Source organism: Sprattus sprattus, assembly GCF_963457725.1.
Source record: "Sprattus sprattus genome assembly, chromosome: 4".
NCBI lineage: Eukaryota > Metazoa > Chordata > Actinopteri > Clupeiformes > Clupeidae > Sprattus > Sprattus sprattus.
In genome coordinates this window covers 40308812-40329883 of record NC_137923.1, presented here as the reverse complement: position 1 = coordinate 40329883, position 21072 = coordinate 40308812, and the positions used below count along the sequence as shown (strand labels likewise).

The following is a 21072-nucleotide window of genomic DNA, read 5'->3' as shown; positions in this document are numbered from 1 at the left end:
AGGCAACACAAAAGCGCTGATTGGGCCTCGACAAGTACTCATCCCCTTGGTCTCTGCCCAGACAGACGGGTTATTGGTCGGCGGCTGTGTCGGAGACGCGCCCCTATTAAGGTGTATGTTGTTGTCTGTGTCTGGAGGGGAGGGGACAAGAAGCTCTGAAATGATGGGAACTAAATAGGTTGTTATGCGCGTCGTGTCGGCAACACAAGGCGAGCTCCCTACATTGACAGATAAATTGTGGCCAGCCATATTAACTCCCTCTTCGTTCCACCAGCGCAATGGAATATCAGAGGAACAATGCAGTCTGGACGATGACTCACATGAATTTTGTAGCGTCAAATGTAGCATACCTTTTAAAGTTAGGCAACACCTTGTTTTAATGCTGGGGCACTGCATTAGCTTATCTGATTTATTCTTTTGTATAGAGACGTCTTTATTGAAGATACAAATTCACCCAGGCTACGTTAATGTTTTACCCACTAAACTGCACGGATGTTGGTAATAAGCCATGAATGTAAACATCGCTTTGTCACTTCTTGAGCTACAATAGGGTTGGTTATAAACCTATGTGATGTTTTAGTAATTCTTGTATTTTAATATGCTTTAATTTTAAGGTGGACATTAAGCCGAGTCAAACATCAACTTTTTAGGATAGATAGGATAGGTTAGCCTACACGCTTTTTTCTATATAGGTCGAATTAATAAATACTTCAAGGCGCTGATTTCCCCAGCACGAACAATGCTCACGTTACCTATGCTGCTGACCTACTTTACAAACTAGCCGTATTGCCCAATGCAAGGTTTGGTGAGGTTTAGCGGGCTTATGAACTCTTGGCAAAGGGCCGGTGACGGTTATGATACATGCTGAAGGTATTTCTCGCGTCGTGGTATTTTGTTCATAGCGGAATGCTGAGCAAATAGGTATTCACTCAGTATCAATGCTCGACACAGAGTCATTTTACCCTGTGCCATTGTGTGTTCTCTGTCCCTTTTAATGTGATTTTAGCTCCTGTGTCCAAGACCTGGTAGCTGAAGTGTCATGCAGCCCAAGTAGTCGATAGCTTTGCATTCAGACTGGTAGCGTTTTGTTTCTTAAAAGCATTCCGTGACCTTGTTGTGCGAAGGTCTATTCAGCCGGATATCTTAAGGCCTACAGTGTGTATAAGTTACGATTAGATCATCCATATGGTCTTATAGTGAAGTGTTATTATCATGTTAACTGAATAACTATTAATATTCACCATTCAGAAATCTTTAAAAAATATGTTTCGGCAGTGGTAATTGAGCCCTCTGGTGGTTCTTGGATGAAGGGCCAATTTTGCTTGTGATTCAGCAATTCATAATTTTTGTGTTGACTATTCTTTGCAAGCTTTCAATCCTATTAATTGAGTTTTATATAGCCTAATTTAATGTTCTTTGTACACTGGAACAACGTTATAAGACCTGGTAGCTCTAATCAGTCATGTTATTGTATAGTGGTGATTAAAACATTGTAATCAAACCATTAAACCAACCAACAACAGGGCAATATTTATGCAAAAGTAAGTATATAATAATTTCCCTTAAACTATGCATTTAAAAGAAGTTCACATTTAAAAGTTTATTCTCCAAAAGTGTTAGCGTACAGGGTCCACTTGTGTGAGTCAGTTAAACTGTCTATAAGGTGCACATGCAAAGATACAACACAATAGTATTTCCAGATGTTTTACCACAAGGAATTATGATTGAGAGAAAACACTAATAAAAACCTTAAGATGGACAGCACTGCATGGCTGTTTGGCTTGCCTCAGCTGTCCAAGTGAAGTGTGTGACAGTGTGTACCCCTCTGACCGTCTGTTCTCACTTTCCCAAGTTGACTTTGCGTACGACAGACATTCCATGCTTTCACATCAGCGATCAACCGCTCTAGCGTCCAAAATAACCCACAATGACAGGAAGTCACCCTGCTGACACAAGGACAACTTCCCGTAAACTGATGGGCACACAACATTTAAAAAAGAGAGACCAGTTTACATTGCCCCACCCATTGATCGTAATGGTTATGGGGCAGTCTGATTAGAAGATGATGCCTTTGGGATTAACCAGAACAATAACTCTAGTGAAAGGGCTCAAGGCCTCCTTGACATGACCATGGGCGTGGACAGTGCTCGACATGGGCACAGCATGAAAAAAAAGTGCAGATCCCTCAGGCATGTCGTCAGAATGAATCTGACCACACACAGGAGATAGAAGTGACTGCCATGAAGGGTTTTCAGGGGACCTGTAAAAGTTGTAGCACATCACAGATCCATCTGTGTTTAGAGGCCTCACAGGGGGTATGGGTCATGCGCAACTCCTTCTTTATGATCTGCTGCACGGTCTCTGTGTTGCAGTGGTGTTTATAGTGCGGAGAGCCTAGTGAGAGCTGGATAGTAAATAGATTAGTGTTTCGCATGCAATGCCTCTCCAATGTAATCCTCATGACCTTCTTGGATTGGTCATTTGGTTTTCCCACTCAAGACTGTAAGGAAAAGAGGTTGGCTATAGCAGGGGGATAATGTTGCATTTTTTCATAATCTGTCCAAACGCATTTATTTATTTATTGTAAAGGCGTATTTGTTTAATTATGTATTTATTGGGTCATCACTGCAACTCATAAAGCAGAATGAGCGACAGGCCAGGAAAAAAAACCTTTTAGCCAAATGAGGATAACCTCAAATGAGTATATTAACAGCGCATTATGCAAATCCCTTAATAATTTTCTTTAAATTAAGCTTTTTTCCAAAGGATGTATACATGACAACATGCTATGAGATTATTCAGCTCTCAATATACACATTATATTTTAATATACATTAATGGGATACTACAGCACTTTACTGATGTACTGACCAGTCATTTTCTTTTGTCACTTTGTGGATAAAAGCTTGTTGAAAGTATTACTGTATTTTTAAGAGAAGTGTACTTGATATTCGTTTTTAATCTGTCATTAACCTAATGGTGACCCTCTATATGGCATGTAGCTCTTTTACATGTACAGAAAGAGAATTGATGGGTGTTGATTTGATCCGGCCACATTCCATCTTATCCCACCCACCACATGTGTTCCCCCCAAAAAAGACCTTCATTACCGTTTCCCCCAAATCTACCCGCATAATCCAAACTATTGCTCCAAGGGTGAGTCAACATGGGCCTACATTAAATGCTAGATCTAAGTAGATTATGAGGTTTTAACTCTTGATTAAAAACCCTGACTAGGAAATAGGGAAAAAACACCCTTCGTCTGTGTTGTTTTTAAAACGGCAGCTTTCAAGAGGGAGCAACAACCTCAGCGTTTTGCTTAACACCTCCTCCAACACGTACACAAATGCACACACAAACACACACGCACACAAACACACACACACACATACAGGTATATTAACAATATGTAACACTGGATCATCAAAGTGTTTGGTTTCTCTTGGTTTTATACATCTCCATATCAGGAGTTAAATTAATTATTTTTGTTGATGATGCAAAAAGTACTATGAACTTATGGAAATCAGCCGATTAGGCAGAGAGTAGTGTTGGTTAAAGGTTGAGGAATTTATGTCTGGCCTCTGCCCATTTCCATTGCCACCAGTCCAAAATCCAATTCAATCTTCAGAGCACAGTGAAGCAACGTTAAAATTCATGCCAAGACATCCAGCTACAGGAATACAGTTTTCAATAAAATATGAAAACAGACACAGACATTGGTGTCTAAACAGAATGACTGAGAGGATAGTGTTGCATCAGTGGACCACAGAGAACCTAAAAAAAAAAAAAAGGTTAAGGATAACTTCCCCACTGGTGGTCATGTTGTTTCATTGCGGTCATCTATACATTACTGAAACCTTACAAAGCTTCCAGAAGTTTTACATTTTGATACATTAGAGGGGAAAAAATATAAATATAAATATAAAATTTGTGTTGTTTATTTTTTGTGTGTGCCAGTAACTGCAGAGCAAGTTTTCTGTAGGTTCGGTACTGGGGACAGAGGGATAATTGTTTAAGCTGAATGTCCCTCAGCCCACAGCTTAATCACTGCCAACAAATATTTACTGAGCACAAGATTGCCAGTAGTGCAGACCGCATTTTCACAGCTCTACATAAACAAGCTAAACGCCACATTAGACGACATGTGTGTAGGCAGACCAACTAATGTTCCTGAAAGATTGTTACTATTCACTACAAAAGGAGGAAAGCCAAATATTAATGTATAGTGCGCTACGTCTTTGAGCCTCAAAATACAACCTGATTAATGGTATCAGTGTTACACCTCTGAATCAGAACCGCGATATTCTGACACACAAGGCAGAAGTTATGTAAACACCCAAAGTGCATATTAGATGAGCTTACGAATGTTATGCAATGTCTGTGGGGACTGCATCACTGAGAGGAGCTGGTAAGGCAGCAGGACAAAGAACATGACTACTGCCGCAATGAGGACTTAAAGAGAACATGCTGTTCTGATTGAGGGTTGGTTCTGGTCACAGAAAGCTGGAATGATGACAAGCAACTATCTCTTGGTGCCTCTAATTACCAAACCCAGCGCTGTTATGATGACATTTCAGTCTTATTCAGTCAAAACTGAGGAAATATTCATGAAGTGTTCATTTTGGATTCATAACTGTGTTTTGTGCAAAATGCCAAACAAAATGATAAGAAATGAAAATGTAAAACAAGATGACTTTAAGATGGCATGATACTTTAGCCACAAGCGTATTCTGTGATTTACATGTTTTTAGGCCACTACATTTCTAAGGAAATAGCTTCATTATAATACTCAGCATACCTTTTTGCTGAAAATATATGACAGCTGGGCTACAAGGAAGTGATCAAGGTTCTGTCCATAAATTATTTTAAATGCAATGCATTCATCTGTGCCCCAGGGGGCAGCATGGCACCACCTAAAGACGTTTTCACTCAAGTAGGATTCAATATTGCTGAGGATTAACAACCATTTTACCCATTTGCAAAGAATTGTTGCTCTCAGCTGCTGTTCTTAACACATGGGCACTAAACTATGTGGGCAATGCCTAGACTGTAACAGATTGCTATACAAAAATGTAACCCTGTGGCAAAGGGAGAGCAGTCATCCTGCCTGGCCTCAAACCCAGGTCTATGGGTTACCACATCAGCACCCTAACCATGACAATAGAGAGCCAGGCTCATTGGTATGCACATACTACACCATAGTTACGTCACTCCACGACAGACACATGTACCATATCCAAATCACAGAGCCTGATCAAACATTCAGGATACATTTTAATATGCTGTTAAAAAGGCTTAATTTATTCCAAAGTGTAGTATACCCCAGTGTCACAAGGAAGCACAACCACATCTGTGAAACTCTGTCATCTAAACAATATGTTATAATGGCAAAGGCATTGCCCTACAACCTCCTATGAATTGCAGACATTAATAAAAACATAATAGGATTTCCAGTAAGCTTCTCAGTTAATTTCATGGCCCTCTTCTTGTCTTCATATACACACACAGCCCTTCATAACATATTCACACTCACAGTTCTCCCTGTCAATCAGGAAGATGCCATAACTAAGCATATCATTTGCATAACTGCGTGTCCACCCAGGGAATGGCCTGAATTTCTAATCACACCACGGGATTGTCATCTTTTAATCATTTAATGGCTTGACTTTGGGGGTTACGTGAAAAATGAAAAGCTGGTGAATGGGGTGTATCTGAGAGACTTGAATGTAATGAGGGAAATTAAATCAAAGACCATGGTGTGCGAATCCCCATCAGGACGTGTAATTTATGTAGATGAATAAACCTCGTATTTTTTTTACATTTTATAATAGAGATCTCATATTCATACATCAGCTAAGGTGTTCTTTAGGACGAGGAGCTCAACACACATGAAGATGCTGCTGAAACCACAAGAACAGAAGCGGATTACAGTAAATTACAGATAACAGTATGTCTTGAATTGATACATGTTAGTCCACAACATTTTTGTGACATTCAGCTAATTGCTTCTCACCCTCTAGCTGTGAGTTATCATGTGTGGGCACTCAAATAACATGACACAGACCTTGCTCCATGAATTGGAAATTAAAAAAGGCCTTGGTATGAGCCACACACTATTTCACCTCATTAACATGCTGCTTGAGGAACAACCTTTTGTCAGATTTGCGGACTGCACAATATTGGATTTAGATACTCATAACAGTACGGGTGGCTCTTGAAGTCCTCTGTTCTCACTAATAGCTGGATGTAATTGAGGCCAGGTAATTTAACCATTCATGGGATGAATATTTGATATAATAATATTAATACAAATAGAAGATGACTGGTGTGAATGAAACAGAGTAAGAAGAATCATGACACCAAAAGTTTATGTATAAAGATATGTATAAAACGCAGAGGAGGCATGGAACACAAGGTATCATTATACGCTGATGATTTATTATTGTATGTTCAAGACCCCCAGTAGGCTGTGTTGATGAAATAGTTAAGTTGCTGAGGATGTTCGGAACATTTTCAGGTTACAAATTAAATATTGCAAAAAGTTTGTGTTTTCCTGTTAATGAGGTAGCTAAATCCATCCCTTCAGGTGCACTGCCCTTTCACTTATCCTCGAATGGCTTTAAGTATTTGGGTGTTTAAATTTCCCATTCTCTTACCTCACTTCACAAGAATAACTTTGAAAACAGAAATGCGGTTCTGGTTGAAAAGATTAAATTGGACCTTCAGAGATGGCGCACTTTGCCCATTTCTCTTGTGGGTCGAATTGAAACCATCAAAATGAATGTACTACCTCGAATTCTATTTCTTTTCCAGACTCTTCCTCTCTTTCTTCCCAAATCTTTTTTCACTTCAATTGATGCTGCTATAGGGTCTTACATTTGGGCTGGCAAGCCCCCAAGGACCCAGAAGAAAATTCTGCAGAGGCCCAAACAAGATGGGGGCTTTGCCTTACCCAACATGCAGTTTTATTATTGGGCCGCTAACATTCAAAAGTTCGAAAAAATGGTGCCACTCCCCAGGCATTAATTGGTGCATCATAGAAGCTAACTCTTGCACTTCATCCTCTTTCCCTGCCTTACTCTTTGCTCCCCTCTCTATACGACCCTCCCAGTACACCAATAACCCGGTTGTGCTTTCCTCTCTGAAAATTTGGAAACAGTTTAGACAGCACTTTGGACTAAGATCCCCCTCTGTTCTCACTCCTATCTGCAACAATCACCTATTCCTGCCCTCGACTAAAGACACAGCTTTCCACCGCTGGAAGGAGATGGGCCTGATCTCTTTTTGCGACCTGTACTTTGACAAGACATTTGGAAGCTTTGATAACCTTGTCACTAAATTCGGTGTTCCAAACCACGGTTTATTTAGGTACTTTCAATTACGCAATTTTGCAAGAACTCACTTCACATCCTTTCGAAATCTGCCTGAAAAACTTTATTAGAAAACATAATGTCTTCCCCAGTATTACAAAATAGTATTTCTTCAATCTATAATCTTCTACTCGGTACTCAATCATCTCCTCTTTTGGGGCTAAGGGACTCATGGAAAAAAAAGAGCTGGGGATTAATTTAGAAATCTGGTGGAGGGATGTATTGCTTAAGATTAATTCAACTTGTGTATGTGCTCGTATGAGTCTCATTCAGTTTAAAGTGGTTTATAGTCTCCATTATACCAGGGCCAGACTGAAGAAACTGTTTCCTGGTACAGATGATTCTTGTATCAGGTGTTCCCTCTCTCCTGCAGACCACGTACACACATTCTTCTCTTGCCCTAAGCTCCACTCCTTCTGGATGTCTTTTTTCGACACCCTCTCTAAAGTTCTTAACATCTCACTAGCCCCATGCCCCTTGATTGCTATCTTTGGTGTGTCTCCTGTGGTGGGCAAGTTTACCAACTGCCAGGCTGACCTTATTGCTTTTGCTGCTCTTATAGCCAAACGTCGGATTCTGCTACACTGGAAGAGTCCTAATCCACCAAGCACAACTTCCTGGTTAAAAGATTTAATGTCATTTTTGCATCTTGAAAAAATCAAACACACAGTCAGGGGCTCCATGAAAAAATTCTACAGAACCTGGGACCCCCTCTTATCGTTCCTGAACCATCTAACATCAATCGACACTGACTAATGACCCCCCCCCCCCTCCCCCCCTTTTTCTTCCCTTTTATTCATTTATTTATTAACTTTGAGTTTTTTATTTATTATTATTATTACTATTATTTTTATTTATTTTTTACTGAAGTTTGATATAAAGCTATAAGTGAGAAGCCTTTGTTGTACTGAATAGGACCCGTGGGTGGGGGTGGGTAGGTGGTACCACATTTGTTTACTGTTCATGTGGTTACTCCTGTTTTGTGTGAAAAAAAAGAAAAAATGTCAGACCTTTGTATGATCTACTCCTGTATGGCTTGATATATGCTTTGTGGTCTGATCAATAAACACATTATAAAAAAAAAAGATATGTATAAAGCATAAAGTTATCCTTAAGTATTCCCATTCCTGGGCTCCTCTGTATGTGTTTGCTCAAACTGTGGGGACTTCAATCAGCAGTCAGCTTAAGGGAAGAGGGAGGACAGAGAAGATGACTGGTGTGATTGAAACAGAGTCTGGTTCTGATGCCCAGGGCTGCAGTAGGCAAGATTCACTGCTGCATTCTTTCATATCTCACATGACTCATAAGTCAGTGTCCCACTGCACTCATTAAAAGTATCTGCCCAAGAGAATGGAAGCTCTGGCTAAAAGAGGGCCATAAGCGGAATCTAAGGTGAGTCTCTTACTTAGCCTGACTGTAGATCCTGATTCAATGAGGCTAATTAGCGTTTAAGGGGAAAGTGGCTTGGCATGATTACTCTTTATGTGTGCCCAGCATGGTTGATGATCCCTTAGCAGGTTTAGGAGAGAAGAGAAGATTAGTGTTTAAAACTGATGCTTAGTGCACTTGAAGTAACTTGTGATAACCATTTATGACAAACCATACTTATGGACAGGGTTGGTGAGTAACAAGTTACATGAATTCCGTAACAGAGTTACAACCTGATCAGACAGAGTTCCGTAATTAAAATACAAAATTAATGTAATTGTAACCCGTTCCAGTTACTGAGAAATATATCTAATTAAATTACAGTAACTAATCAAAATGTTGGTGATTACAAAAAGAGTTTACATCCAAATATAATCTGTTTGGTAAAAAGCTGTAACATCTATATGTAGAATCTGTTGCTTTGCATCTTTTTGCCATCTAGCTCCATTCAGCATTCAAATTGTGAGCTTTGTTTTTGGTTCTCTTGTCTAAATTTGCACTACCTCTTGTCTTCCAGTCAACAGTAATAGAAAGTAATCAAATTAAGTTACATTACGCTTTGTTTTATTCCATTTTATTGGGTTTTTAGAAAAGGCAAATACAGCAAAAAATGGCGTAATGCTGTGTTTACTGTGTGATGGTCAATTGAAAAGTGACTACAGCAGGCCAACATGAGGATGACACAATCGGTTGTAGCTCTAATGCAATCACTGTGTTCAGAGGATAAAAATGTAAATGTATTTATTGGTGGTTTTAAACATTTGTCCATGACTGTCTACAGTGCTCAGTGCAGACAAGCAGAGATAACTGGCCTTTTGCATCACCTCATCTACAGTACTACACCTGGTTTCTTAAATGTGAAGTCAGTGTTGCATTGTGTAGCGAAGGGAGAGCGTGGTCACCCCACCCGGACTCGAACTGGGGTCTAGAGCCAGGCTCGATGGCATGGAAGTCAGAGCACATCCTCATCTGCAGTGACGACGCACCTTTGCACTTGCACTTCACGCACACAAGCATTTCTCGCGCATCCACAAATTGTACTTCTTTCATCCAGAGCACCCCACACACAAGTGCTTCACCCATCTATGGGGTCCCTTACACAGGGGTCAACCTACCTTGGGGTCCTTCACACAGTTTTACGGGCACGCCTCCAATGACCTTACAGCGAGCCATCCCACATCTGACACCATTTGTAGTGAAGGGAGAGAGTGGACACCCCACCCAGACTTGAACCCAGGTCTACAGGGTGCCAAACATGCACTCTGACCGCAATGCCAAAGAGCTAGGCTCGATGGCATGGCAGACAGAGCACATCCTCATCTGTAGTCAGAGATGGGCAGTATTTCAATTACTTGTATTTGAAATACTAGTTATTTTACTTTTGAGTATTTTGTAATTTGCATTTGATAGGGCCGATAAAAAGTCGAATGTAATTTGTAACAAAATACTTGGAGTAATACGTGGAGTAATTTTGTATTTAAAATACTCAAAATACTCAAAAAAATGTTCTGTCGGATTCTACCTCTAGACCTAGATCTGATCTGCCTCTGAATGTCATTGTCGAATCAGGCATCAGTCAATTTGCCAAAAGTGGTGCTTCTTATGGCCCGCCCCTTTTTGGGGCGAAAAGGAAATCACCCCAGATCTCTCTCATTGACTCTCATGTTAAATCCATTTATTTTCACCAAACAGGGCTCAGGTCGAAAACTTAGATAGCTGTGTTGATCCTTGTCAATTTATGTTCATTAGTACACCGACTAAAAGGAGGTTCTTTCAAAGAGCGAATCGAGTTGTTGCACTGAACTTTAGCCATCTTGACAGAATGTGACTTGATCAAAGCCGTATGATGTCCTTATACGCAATTACGTATGACGCAAGCATGGTGGGGATAGCCCTCCCGGAAGCCATAGAGATTGCAATGAGAGCCCTGTTTTGTGAAAACATGAAAGTCACACAGCTGCTGCCTGCAAAAATATATATATGCAAAATCAATGAAGTTGTTGTCTTTTAATAGCTTTGCTTAGTTACACTGACATTCTGTGACTGTTCTTCCTTTTTTACTGGGTTCACCAGAGCTTTGTGTACATTATATAGACCCGTAGCCAGGGCCCATAGACATATTCATGTCAATCTAAATAGTCTGAATAGCCAAGTCACATTGCCAAAAAAACTGATGTATACCTAAATTCACTTATTCACTTCCTAATGCACTATTGTACAGTCCTATGGTGATGGATGGGTAGGACCATCATCAGTTGGTGTAGTTTAGTAAGAGGGGCCTAGGATGGGTGTTTGGGAAGAGAAAGCAACAGTCATAACGAGACAAGAGCTCTTGCCATGGGGATGTATTTCCCCAAGGATAACCACAGTTGTCTCAGAAGATGAGCCAAAAGTCGAGCTGAAGCTGCAGAAGAGATGAAGATGGAAAAAGAGACTCAAGGGACCACAGGCATGAAAATCTTGAAAAGGTAAAAATAGTGGTCTTCAGGCAGAGAGATATGAAAGGCTGTATGCTGTTCATGACTGAGAGAGTTTGGAAAGTTCATTGAAAAGTGAACAAATCCTAGTGAAACCTATACTGATAGATGCCAAGCTATTTTAGACATGCCCTTGAAGTCAAATGTGTTGTAAATCCAGAACACATGTTCCTGCAAGATAAATCATTTATTTTACTATTTTTGAACATCTGCCGAATAAGGGGCACTTCATAGTAAGTAGAAACATAAACCAGGCTGACGAATATATGGCTTCACAAACGGTTATTTTAAGATTGCTTAATAATTATAACATCATGACACTGAAAGTTATAGCTGGAGAAGGGTATTAAAGCTAGAATAAAATAATACACAATAAATTACCTGGTGTTACAGAGGCACTATACAGAATTTACTTTTACTATCTATTATCTCAGGGAAATCAGGTTTACCCATAACGATATTTTGCATCGCAGTGCAGTGAGATTCGAGCTTGCGGCTGCCTTTTGTAAAAAAAAAAAAAAAAAAAAGGGTGATGTGAAAAAGATATCCTCACTTTTTAGCTACTTTAAAGTAATGGTATTTATCCTAAATCATTTCCAACCAAAACCCAAAAGTAAAAGAATACTTTGCTATTCGATCCAGAGGCAAGGTGACTAATTTCTAATGCTTCTAATCCAACCCTGAAATAAATGCAACAGGGTCGATGTCCTTGCTACTCACAAGAGGTCTCTCTCTCTCTCTCTCTCTCTCTCTCTCTCTCTCTCTCTCTCTCTCTCTCTCTCTCTCTCTCTGTCTTTCCCCCCTTCCTATCTATCTATCTATCTATCTATCTATCTATCTATCTATCTATCTATCTATCTATCTATCTATATCTCTTTCAGGTGTTCCAAACACACGCCAAATGCTTCTCCTGCTTTCCCTTTTCTTGGCGCAGTTCACAGCGTGTTGGAGGGAACGTGACGTTACTGATAGCAGGTGCTGTAGATTTAGCATGGCAGAACAACGTGGATCTCTTTTCAGAAACCGGTTCTCCGGGAAGATTCAGCACTTTTCTATGGGACAGCTCCTCTACCACCAGCTCTATGCATGTGAAACACGTTTTCAGTGTCCAGGAGAATTTCACTTTTGAAGAACGTGCAAAACCGTTTTGAAAACCACGCTTTAAACGGGAATGTACTTGAAGTCAGTGCCAGGGAAGCGGTGGCCACCGACTGCGGCACATTGTGGAGTTTTCCATTGGACCTTTCTCCCTTTCAAAGAGTGACATATGTAGTTTGCTGTGGAATATGACACAGTTGAAAACGTTGCCGAAGGATACCTTTACAATTTATAGACGCTTTTGGTCAGTGTATACCTGCATGCACCAATACCTTTGAACAAACTTGTCGATGGTGGAAGTGTGGCCATGGACGAGGGATAATGGTGCAAAACACTGAAAGGCTTTAGTATATGTTTGTACTTTGACGAATACTTCAGGTAAGGGCTCTTCAATAGTTCCCCGGCCTGTATTATAGAAGAAATACTAGCTGTCGTAATTAGATTTTTCCTTTAAGGCAGTTTTCTTTATTTTATTGGCAGCAAGAGCATTCTTCCAGAGTAAAGTTGTACGGGAAATCTTTGCGGTCTCTGGAGGGACTAGTCTCTATTTAATTCATTGTTTACCTGTCATAATTTTGAATTTGTCTCGTGTTTCAACAGTTTCGCTCTATTGTTCCTTGTTCTCGGTGTGTGCATATAGACTTATATTTGACACCAGCAACCGGTAATCACTGATTTACCATTAGCATCTGAATTACAACAGCAAAATAACACTGCGAGCAAGGCGCCAGGTACTTTTCTACAGGGTTCTACAGAGATGTCACCACTCGCATTGAAAACACGGAAGCTGATGATCCATATAATGCTGCATATTTCTGTCCAACAGAAGAACATGGAAGCTAACTTAACCTCGCCTCTTTGCTACCATCAATCTTTTAGTATGCCTGACTAACTTCAATTGATCCGCGTAAATATTCTGTTTAAAAAGGCGATGGTGGTTAGCCACTGACAACAAGCACTTTTCTGTTTCTCGTTCACCTATCTTCATAGCAACGAGACATAGCCTAAATACCGGATTGAAATTTCTGTGCCATTAAATAAGGTCTCTGTGGGCCAGTTGGTGCTTTACTCATATCACTGCCTATTAGACCAGCACTAGGCCAAACCTGGACCGGAGCTGGTTGGCCTGGCATCAGACCGATTCACAGCAGTTCTGGGCCAGATCCGGCCCACAGTGAGCTGTCGTTGGGGTAGATGTGCTCAGCGTGCGGTACGCTCTTGGATGGAAGCTTGGTATGAGTCACTGGGAGTGACTGGGGCTGAACAGAAGGCATAGCAGCATGGTTTTGGAACCTTGCCATCATCATGTTCATTTTAAGAATGGGCAGCAGCCTATGGTGCCTTGCGTACTCACACATAGTCCTAGCTTATTACAGTAGAAGCATTAGAAAATGGCGAAATGTTACCGTAAGTGCTCAGTGCACTCAAATTATGGCATGGTTCACAAGTTTATAAGTCATAAGCTGTGACCCCTGGTCATCAGTAGATGTGCACACATTCCACTGACTGTGTTTCAATAACTCCTCATGATTTACAATTTTTCGATTTGACAAACCATGGTCATGTCAATAAATGTAACATTATTTTGCGCCTGCCATGGTGTAAAGCACGAGTGTGTGTGTGTGTGTGTGTGTGTGTGTGTGTGTGTGTGTGTGTGAGTGAGTGAGTGAGTGAGTGAGTGAGTGAGTGAGTGAGTGAGTGAGTGAGTGTGTGTGTGTGTGTGTGTGTGTGTGTGTGTGTGTGTGTGTGTGTGTGTGTGTGTGTGTGTGTGTGTGTGTGTGAGAGAGAGTGTGTTTGTGTGTGAGTGTGAGTGTGTGTTGAGGGTTCTGAAATGCACTAATACCAACTAATTACATTGGCGGTTGCTGACAGCCTCTCATTCACACTGGAACACTGCATAGCACACTGAGAAGGTTAAGCCAATTTCTCCTGAGAGTGAAAGCATAACAATTTCACAACATTAATGCCACAAACAGCAGAACACAGTTCATGCTCTGACTGACTGTTTTACTCTGCATTACTGAGCATCAAAGAAATAGATCCCTTCATCACTTAAATCATTTTTTTCTGTGTAGTTCTTATGTATTGAAATGGACATATGCTTTTCTGTTTTTTCCCCTTTCCTTTAGTGTGTTATATGACTTTTTGTGCATGTAAATGGTCTGTAAAGTTACAAAGCCCAAAGTACACACCACAGAGACTAACTCTCTCCCACAGAAACCACTATTTTCAGCTTTCTGAAATGCCTAGTTTAAATTTCAGCCCTTTTTCCTTTGTTACCAGATGATGCAATCTCGTATACCAATCCTTATTGCCCACTGATCAATCAGAGCACTCTGGGCTCATCAGGAGCATAGCTTTGTCAGTTATCGGACAGTGTCAAACATCGGCCATTCTGTTAAACAATCAAAATGCTAAGTTTAATAATGGATTAACAATCTATAACTTCAGTTTAATAATGAATTAACATGACAACGCGAATGTTTGCCGATAACACACGCCGTCCGATAATTAACACCGTTACGATAGGAGCTCCAACAGAGCATTTCAGACAGAGGGTGAACAGAGATGGTTTTTGGAGCATTGCAGCATGTAAATCTATTTTAGTAGCCCAAAAAAGTTAAATTATTAATATTGAAAATGGGCATAATAGGGCATAATGGGCATAATATGTCTTATTAAAGTAACAGTATGCAACAATTTGACACTTTTTGAGGTATGGTTTTATAGGCAACTAGTTTTGGTACCATCCTCAACATATGGTCATGTGAAGGACAGACAAACACCTGTGTCTGTCCCACTAGCCATCCAGGATATGCTCTATGTAGTTCTGTATACTGGGCTAGAATACCCAGCAAAACAAAACAGCATGACATTTCCAGCTATACAGACAAAAGACAGCAGTTAGTGTGTTGGCAAGCTTCTTTCAGTGTCAACTTGGCTGTTGGTGGTATTTACAAGGTTTTTACATACATTTACATGCCTTTTAGGTAGTTAGCTTGCTAGTTTTACAACAGAACACCTTATTGCTTCTTTAATAGTGCGGGTTAAGTAAAAGCAATTCAGTCTCAGTAGTCCATTTTTGTGGAACACACAGGTGTTTTATATCCCCAAAAAAGATTACAGACCACAGAAGATTACCCCCTTTCCTCTGAATTGCTGATACAGAAGGCTTGTCTCAGATCCAAGTGCCTCTCCCCTGTATTCAGATTGTACCGGTGGACGCAGTGAGTTGTTCATCACGGCCCCAGGAGAACTGTATCTCAGGCCTGCATTGATTTGTTTCATCTCAACACTGATTTTTTTCCTGTTTTCTTTCTCTCTCTCTCTCTCTCTCTCCCCCTCTCTCTCTCTCTCTCTCTCACACACACACACACACACACACATTGATCCAGTGATTTCATCTCCACAAGGGTCATCTCACCCTTCAAACACAATACAATCCTGGAATGATTTCTCCTCAATGGGTACATTTGCTGGAAGAGTTGCAGCCGATATTCCCTACAGATGCCGGTAGTGTTTCATAGGGTTAAAGTGCCACGTTTTGAAAGGCTGATTGCTTTCTTAAGTATTGCTCAAGGACGTGTCCAGCATAGTTATGAGTGGATTGGGAGATTCAGTTTGAATAATGAAAAACCTTGGACTCTAAGCTTCTGTATGTCTCTGTCTGTCCAGAGTGGATGACATGATGAATGCCCTGCTCCCATTCTGTTCCTTTTACTCTATGAGGCAAAAAGCTGATTCTGTCCATACACATTTTGGATCTAAACAGCTGCAGCTGAATTGACAGAACAGCCAATTTGTTCCAAGGTCTTCATAAAGTTTCTTGAAAGTTTCAAAAACAGAAAAAAACATGACTGTAGGAGGGAATCAATCCAGTACCAAGGCTTTGTGCTGACGAAAAACTGTGAAAAACACCATAACACAGGGTCGTATATTGTTTCAAAGTGCCACTGTGTTGGCTGCTATCGACCACAGTGTTATAGTGGACTCCATAAACCTGCCTTGCCATCATTATTTATTTTGGTTCTGAACTGAGATGTCAAAACCTCAGTATTTATGCTTACAATGCTTGTGTGCAAAGTTGTGTGCTTTTTCATACAGTATATTAGAAATGCATTCATACTTTAACGTGCATTCTGTTGCTGTCTCTTGCTCCAAAACATCACAGAATTACTGCCTTATTCACTAAGATAAAGCATTAGAATACTCCCCAGTGCCATACCAGTGATAAAGCGTGACTTTAGATGATACGCTCTGAGGACTGAACGCGCAAAGCGTGAAGTTTTCTCACTCACAAAGCCCATGAAATGATAAAAAGTTTCCTCTCTTGCAGAGCACAATGTCGGCGAATTGGTCCATGTGGCTACCCACAGTCTCATACGACAACACCTCCACCCCTCTCTCCGGCTCCTCCTCCTTCTCTCCCAACTACTCCTCTCCATCCCTCCTTCCCCCTCTGCCTGACTGGGAGGCCCCCACCTTCACCGTGGCGGCCCGCTTCCGAGTGGCGGCCACGGCGGTGCTCTTCGTCTTCGCCGCCATCAGCAACCTTGCCGTGCTGCTAAGCGTGACCCGGGGCCGTGGCCGGCGTCTGGCCTCGCACCTGCGGCCGCTCATCGCCAGTCTGGCCTCAGCCGACCTAGTCATGACCTTTGTGGTGATGCCATTGGACGCCATTTGGAATGTGACGGTGCAGTGGTACGCCGGCGACATCATGTGCAAGCTACTCTGCTTCCTAAAGCTCTTTGCCATGCACTCGGCCGCGTTCATCCTGGTGGTGGTCAGCCTGGACCGCCACCACGCCATCCTGCACCCACTGGACGCCCTAGACGCAGGCAAACGCAACAAGAGGATGCTGTTTGTCGCCTGGAGTCTGAGCGTGCTACTGGCCTCCCCACAGGTGCGTCATGGGACATGTAGTGTTAAAACAGACACATGTAAGTGCAGAACTGGTGGGACAATAGGTCCCATCAGTTATTTCTTTAACCAGTTCCATTACTGTCAAGCCAGATCATTAGACCACGTGTGAGCTTGTGTATGCTTTGTGTGTGAGTGACCCACAGAGGCTGAAATGAAAGCTCTCAAATGGGTAGCTTTAATCTCAATACCTGGGACTATGTGGAAAAGGAGACAGGACATTGACCACAATATTGATGTCGCCTGCTGTAGCTGTCCATATCCTAATTCCCTGGATCTCCCCACCACATGTCAGGAGTGTTGCTGATCCTGTTACTTATCTTGGGTCAGTGTCCTCTCTCCACACTTAAGTTGTGTCTAGAATAACAATGGGGATGCCTGATTCCTGGAACAGTAGAGTTGAAAAAGAAACGGGATGCTCCATTGATCTCAGCCATTAGTTAGTTAGTCTCTCTGAGCCCTCTTTTTTTTTGCCTGGAGCTTTTATCCGCATGGCTTCCTCCCTGAGAGACATCCCGGGGTCTTGGCAACCAAGATGGAACTCTCCGCTTCCCTCAATTCCCCTAATGCATGGAGTTGTTTCTGCCCATGACCTTGATGTTCATACATCATTAAGGAGAACACACAGAGAAGTTTCCCATAGGGGGAGAGAGAGAGAGACAAAGAGAGAGAGAGAAAGAAAGCGATTGGTGGCCAGCTTGTGTCAAAATGAATCTTGCTGGTAGAAAGTGGGTGGTGATTTGTAGCAATTGATCCCCAGCCTTTCCTCAGGGGTAAAGGTGTCAGAGATCAATACTTTGTTTTTATACCAATCTCATGAAAGGTTTGACAGGAGTGGAAAGGTTTGTTGTTACGCTTGAGATGAAAGCTGATGAACCTAGACGAGGTGAACTTAACTGAATTGTATAGAATGCCTATGGCACACTGAAACTTTTCAGGCCTTAGTTTTTCTACCAGGACTTAAGAGAGGAGTTAGCCTGGTTGGGTGGCAGCTCAGAGAGGTTGCTGTGACAGAGGTCAGTAGAGATCCAAGCCATGGATGATCTCATTTAATGTGTAGAGCCAAAGAGTATCACGACCCCTCACACTTACACAGATATAAATAACCTAGCAGAGTGACTCTGACATGGCTGTTGAAGAAGGTAATGTGTAAGAGAAAGTAAGTTGCTCTTCTGTATATTTCAAGTCTGCCCCATCGCAGGCGTTTCTGATGTCAAATGGAAGGAATAGGATGGAAATCACCAAGCAAGTTCTGTTCCATATGCATCCATGTACTGTAAATCAACAACAAGATGACAATATATATCTGTTGCCGAATTTTAATATCACTTGTGTCTGACACATGATGGTGGAAAGTCTTGTATAAATATTCTCCGATAGCATCACTTCCATGAGAGGGGTGTTATGACTTGATTTATGAAGAGAGATTGTGACACTGAAAAGTAATTTCCTTAACCATGACACCTCTCCACAGGATGGTGCAGTATTACGGTGCCCATATAGACATGGCTTAACAGAAGGATGCTAAGAATGTATTTCTTGGTAGTTGTAATTCCATCCCAGCCTTGAGCAGGCTGCATAAATGTGTGGATGTCTCGCCTTGTAGGTCAGATGAGCAGGGTGTAGGCTGCCTCTCCAACAGATGGTTATCATTGACACTGCACCTCTGTTTAGTAAACCTTGTTACAGATGCAAGGGAAGGAACATAAAGCAATGTTACTGCAGCTATTACAAAATGGGATGTCTGTGTCATGAACATTCCGCAGAGAGGTAGATTCAAAAGATATAGATGGGTTTAAAACTGTATCTGAATACTTTCTATACTTTCATGAAAAACATATTTAGAACAGAACAGATTACATTATTTTATGGAAGGCATATAAAGTACATTGGCATATTTCAAAGTGCTTCTGCTTGGAAAGGGATTGGATTTGTCCATAGAACTAGCTATGACAGAATTGCAGAAATGTGTTTACCAAGCATAACATAGTAATTCTACTGTGCATTTGCTCCATTTCATCCAAAATATTCAAAAACTTTAAAAAGAATATATATTTAACAAATGCATCATGTATATATAGTGTGTATCATTATGTCTGTATTATTACTCTTAATTTAAAAACTGAGGCCCTTCTGTCTCTGTTGACTACTTTTACAGTTGTTCATCTTCCGGGCGGTGAAGGCGGAGGGGGTTGACTTTGTCCAGTGTGTGACCCACGGAAGCTTCCAGCACCGCTGGCAGGAGACCGCCTACAACATGTTCCACTTCGTCACCCTCTATGTCTTCCCCCTGCTCGTCATGAGCTTCTGCTACACACGTATCCTCATCGAGATCAACCGGCAGATGTACAGAACCAAGACCACCAAAGGTACCATGAACCTTCATGAGAGCAGCGATCGATCACCTGTGCCAGATACTTGCCATGACAGTGTTCATCCATCACAAAGCACCAAAACAAAATCAATGAGTCTTTTGAACGGAATCGATTAAGTTGATTACTTTACTGCAAACCTACAGACCTGAAAAAAACAAAGAATCGGGTGTGTATTGATTGTAGGGGTAAGAATTGAGGTGCAGTGGGTCATTTTTCTTGTCTCCCTGCCATAGGTGGAGAGCCTTGCCTGAGACGCAGCGGGACTGACATGATCCCTAAGGCGCGAATGAAGACCTTGAGGATGACGATAAAGATTGTAGCCACCTTCGTGGTGTGCTGGACCCCCTACTACCTGCTGGGGATCTGGTATTGGTTCCAGCCACAGATGCTCCAGGTCACCCCAGAGTATGTGCACCACGCCCTCTTTGTCTTCGGCAACCTCAACACCTGCTGCGACCCCATCATCTACGGGTTCTACACCCCGTCGTTCCGCGCGGACCTGGCACGCTGTTGGCGTTGGCGCAGGCGCCCCCAGAACACCTCCCCCAAATCTTTGGACCACCTCTCGGGTCGCAGGGGTGGGGCCAGCGGGGATGGAGAGTCAGACCTCGCCAGTGGTGACCAGCCAAGTGGAAACATGGCCTAAAATGGGCACAAGACTTCCTGTTTGGACGCCGAAAGTTCTGTTGCAGGACGTAACTAAAGATATGGAGACATATGACCAGTGTTGGACCAGTGTGGGACATTCTACACCATGAAATGCCTTTTAGCGTATCCTGTCTTTGGGTTTACTGTCTACTTGAGTAGGCCCGCAACCAATTCATGCTATTTCTCATGCTGTGACAGTATGGACAATTCCATTGCACTTCATGTGTATTTTGCTTCTGACTTGGAGCAGTAAAGAAGTCTCTCATACCACAGGGCCTTCAAGATCACATTACCTCAGTACTATAGTGAATGAATAATCACTGATGGTCGTAAAGCTGCTTGGGTTCCAATTCCTACCTTTCATGCTGTCCCAGTGGTGGCTTGGAAGTTGGAAATGAGCAACACTCCCAGTCAACCTCAAATGCCAACATCAAACATCAGTCTCCAGTTGCCTATTTTTCAGATTCCAGTCGTTAAGGAAATTGAAAGTAGATGTCACACAGAGCTTTGGGCTGGTTTCCATGTCACTAAAAATTTCCGATGGAAAACAAAATGAATACCCTATTTGACACTCCTCGGAGAATGTTCCACATTCTAGACGCATGAGACAACAATCTGTAGGATAGCACCATAAAGATTGGGCCAATCACAATTTGTTGTTTGGTACCTTTTAGGATGTAACTTATTATAGTGTAGACCACCTCATAATAGACATGTTTATCTGTAAAACAATGACAAGTAAGTATCTCTTGTCAT

At 41.7% G+C, this 21072-nt stretch overlaps 1 protein-coding gene across 1 annotated transcript; it reads left to right on the top strand.

Annotated features, from left to right (window-relative positions):
* Positions 1 to 16715: 16715 nt before the first annotated feature.
* Positions 16716 to 20314, top strand: gnrhr1 (gonadotropin releasing hormone receptor 1; the record flags this gene model as incomplete). Its single annotated transcript, XM_080837510.1, has 3 exons — positions 16716 to 17276; positions 19452 to 19662; positions 19902 to 20314. 3 exons carry the CDS (start codon positions 16716 to 16718, stop codon positions 20312 to 20314), a joined length of 1185 nt encoding a protein of 394 aa, XP_080693636.1.
* Between the last annotated feature and the right edge of the window lie 758 nt (positions 20315 to 21072).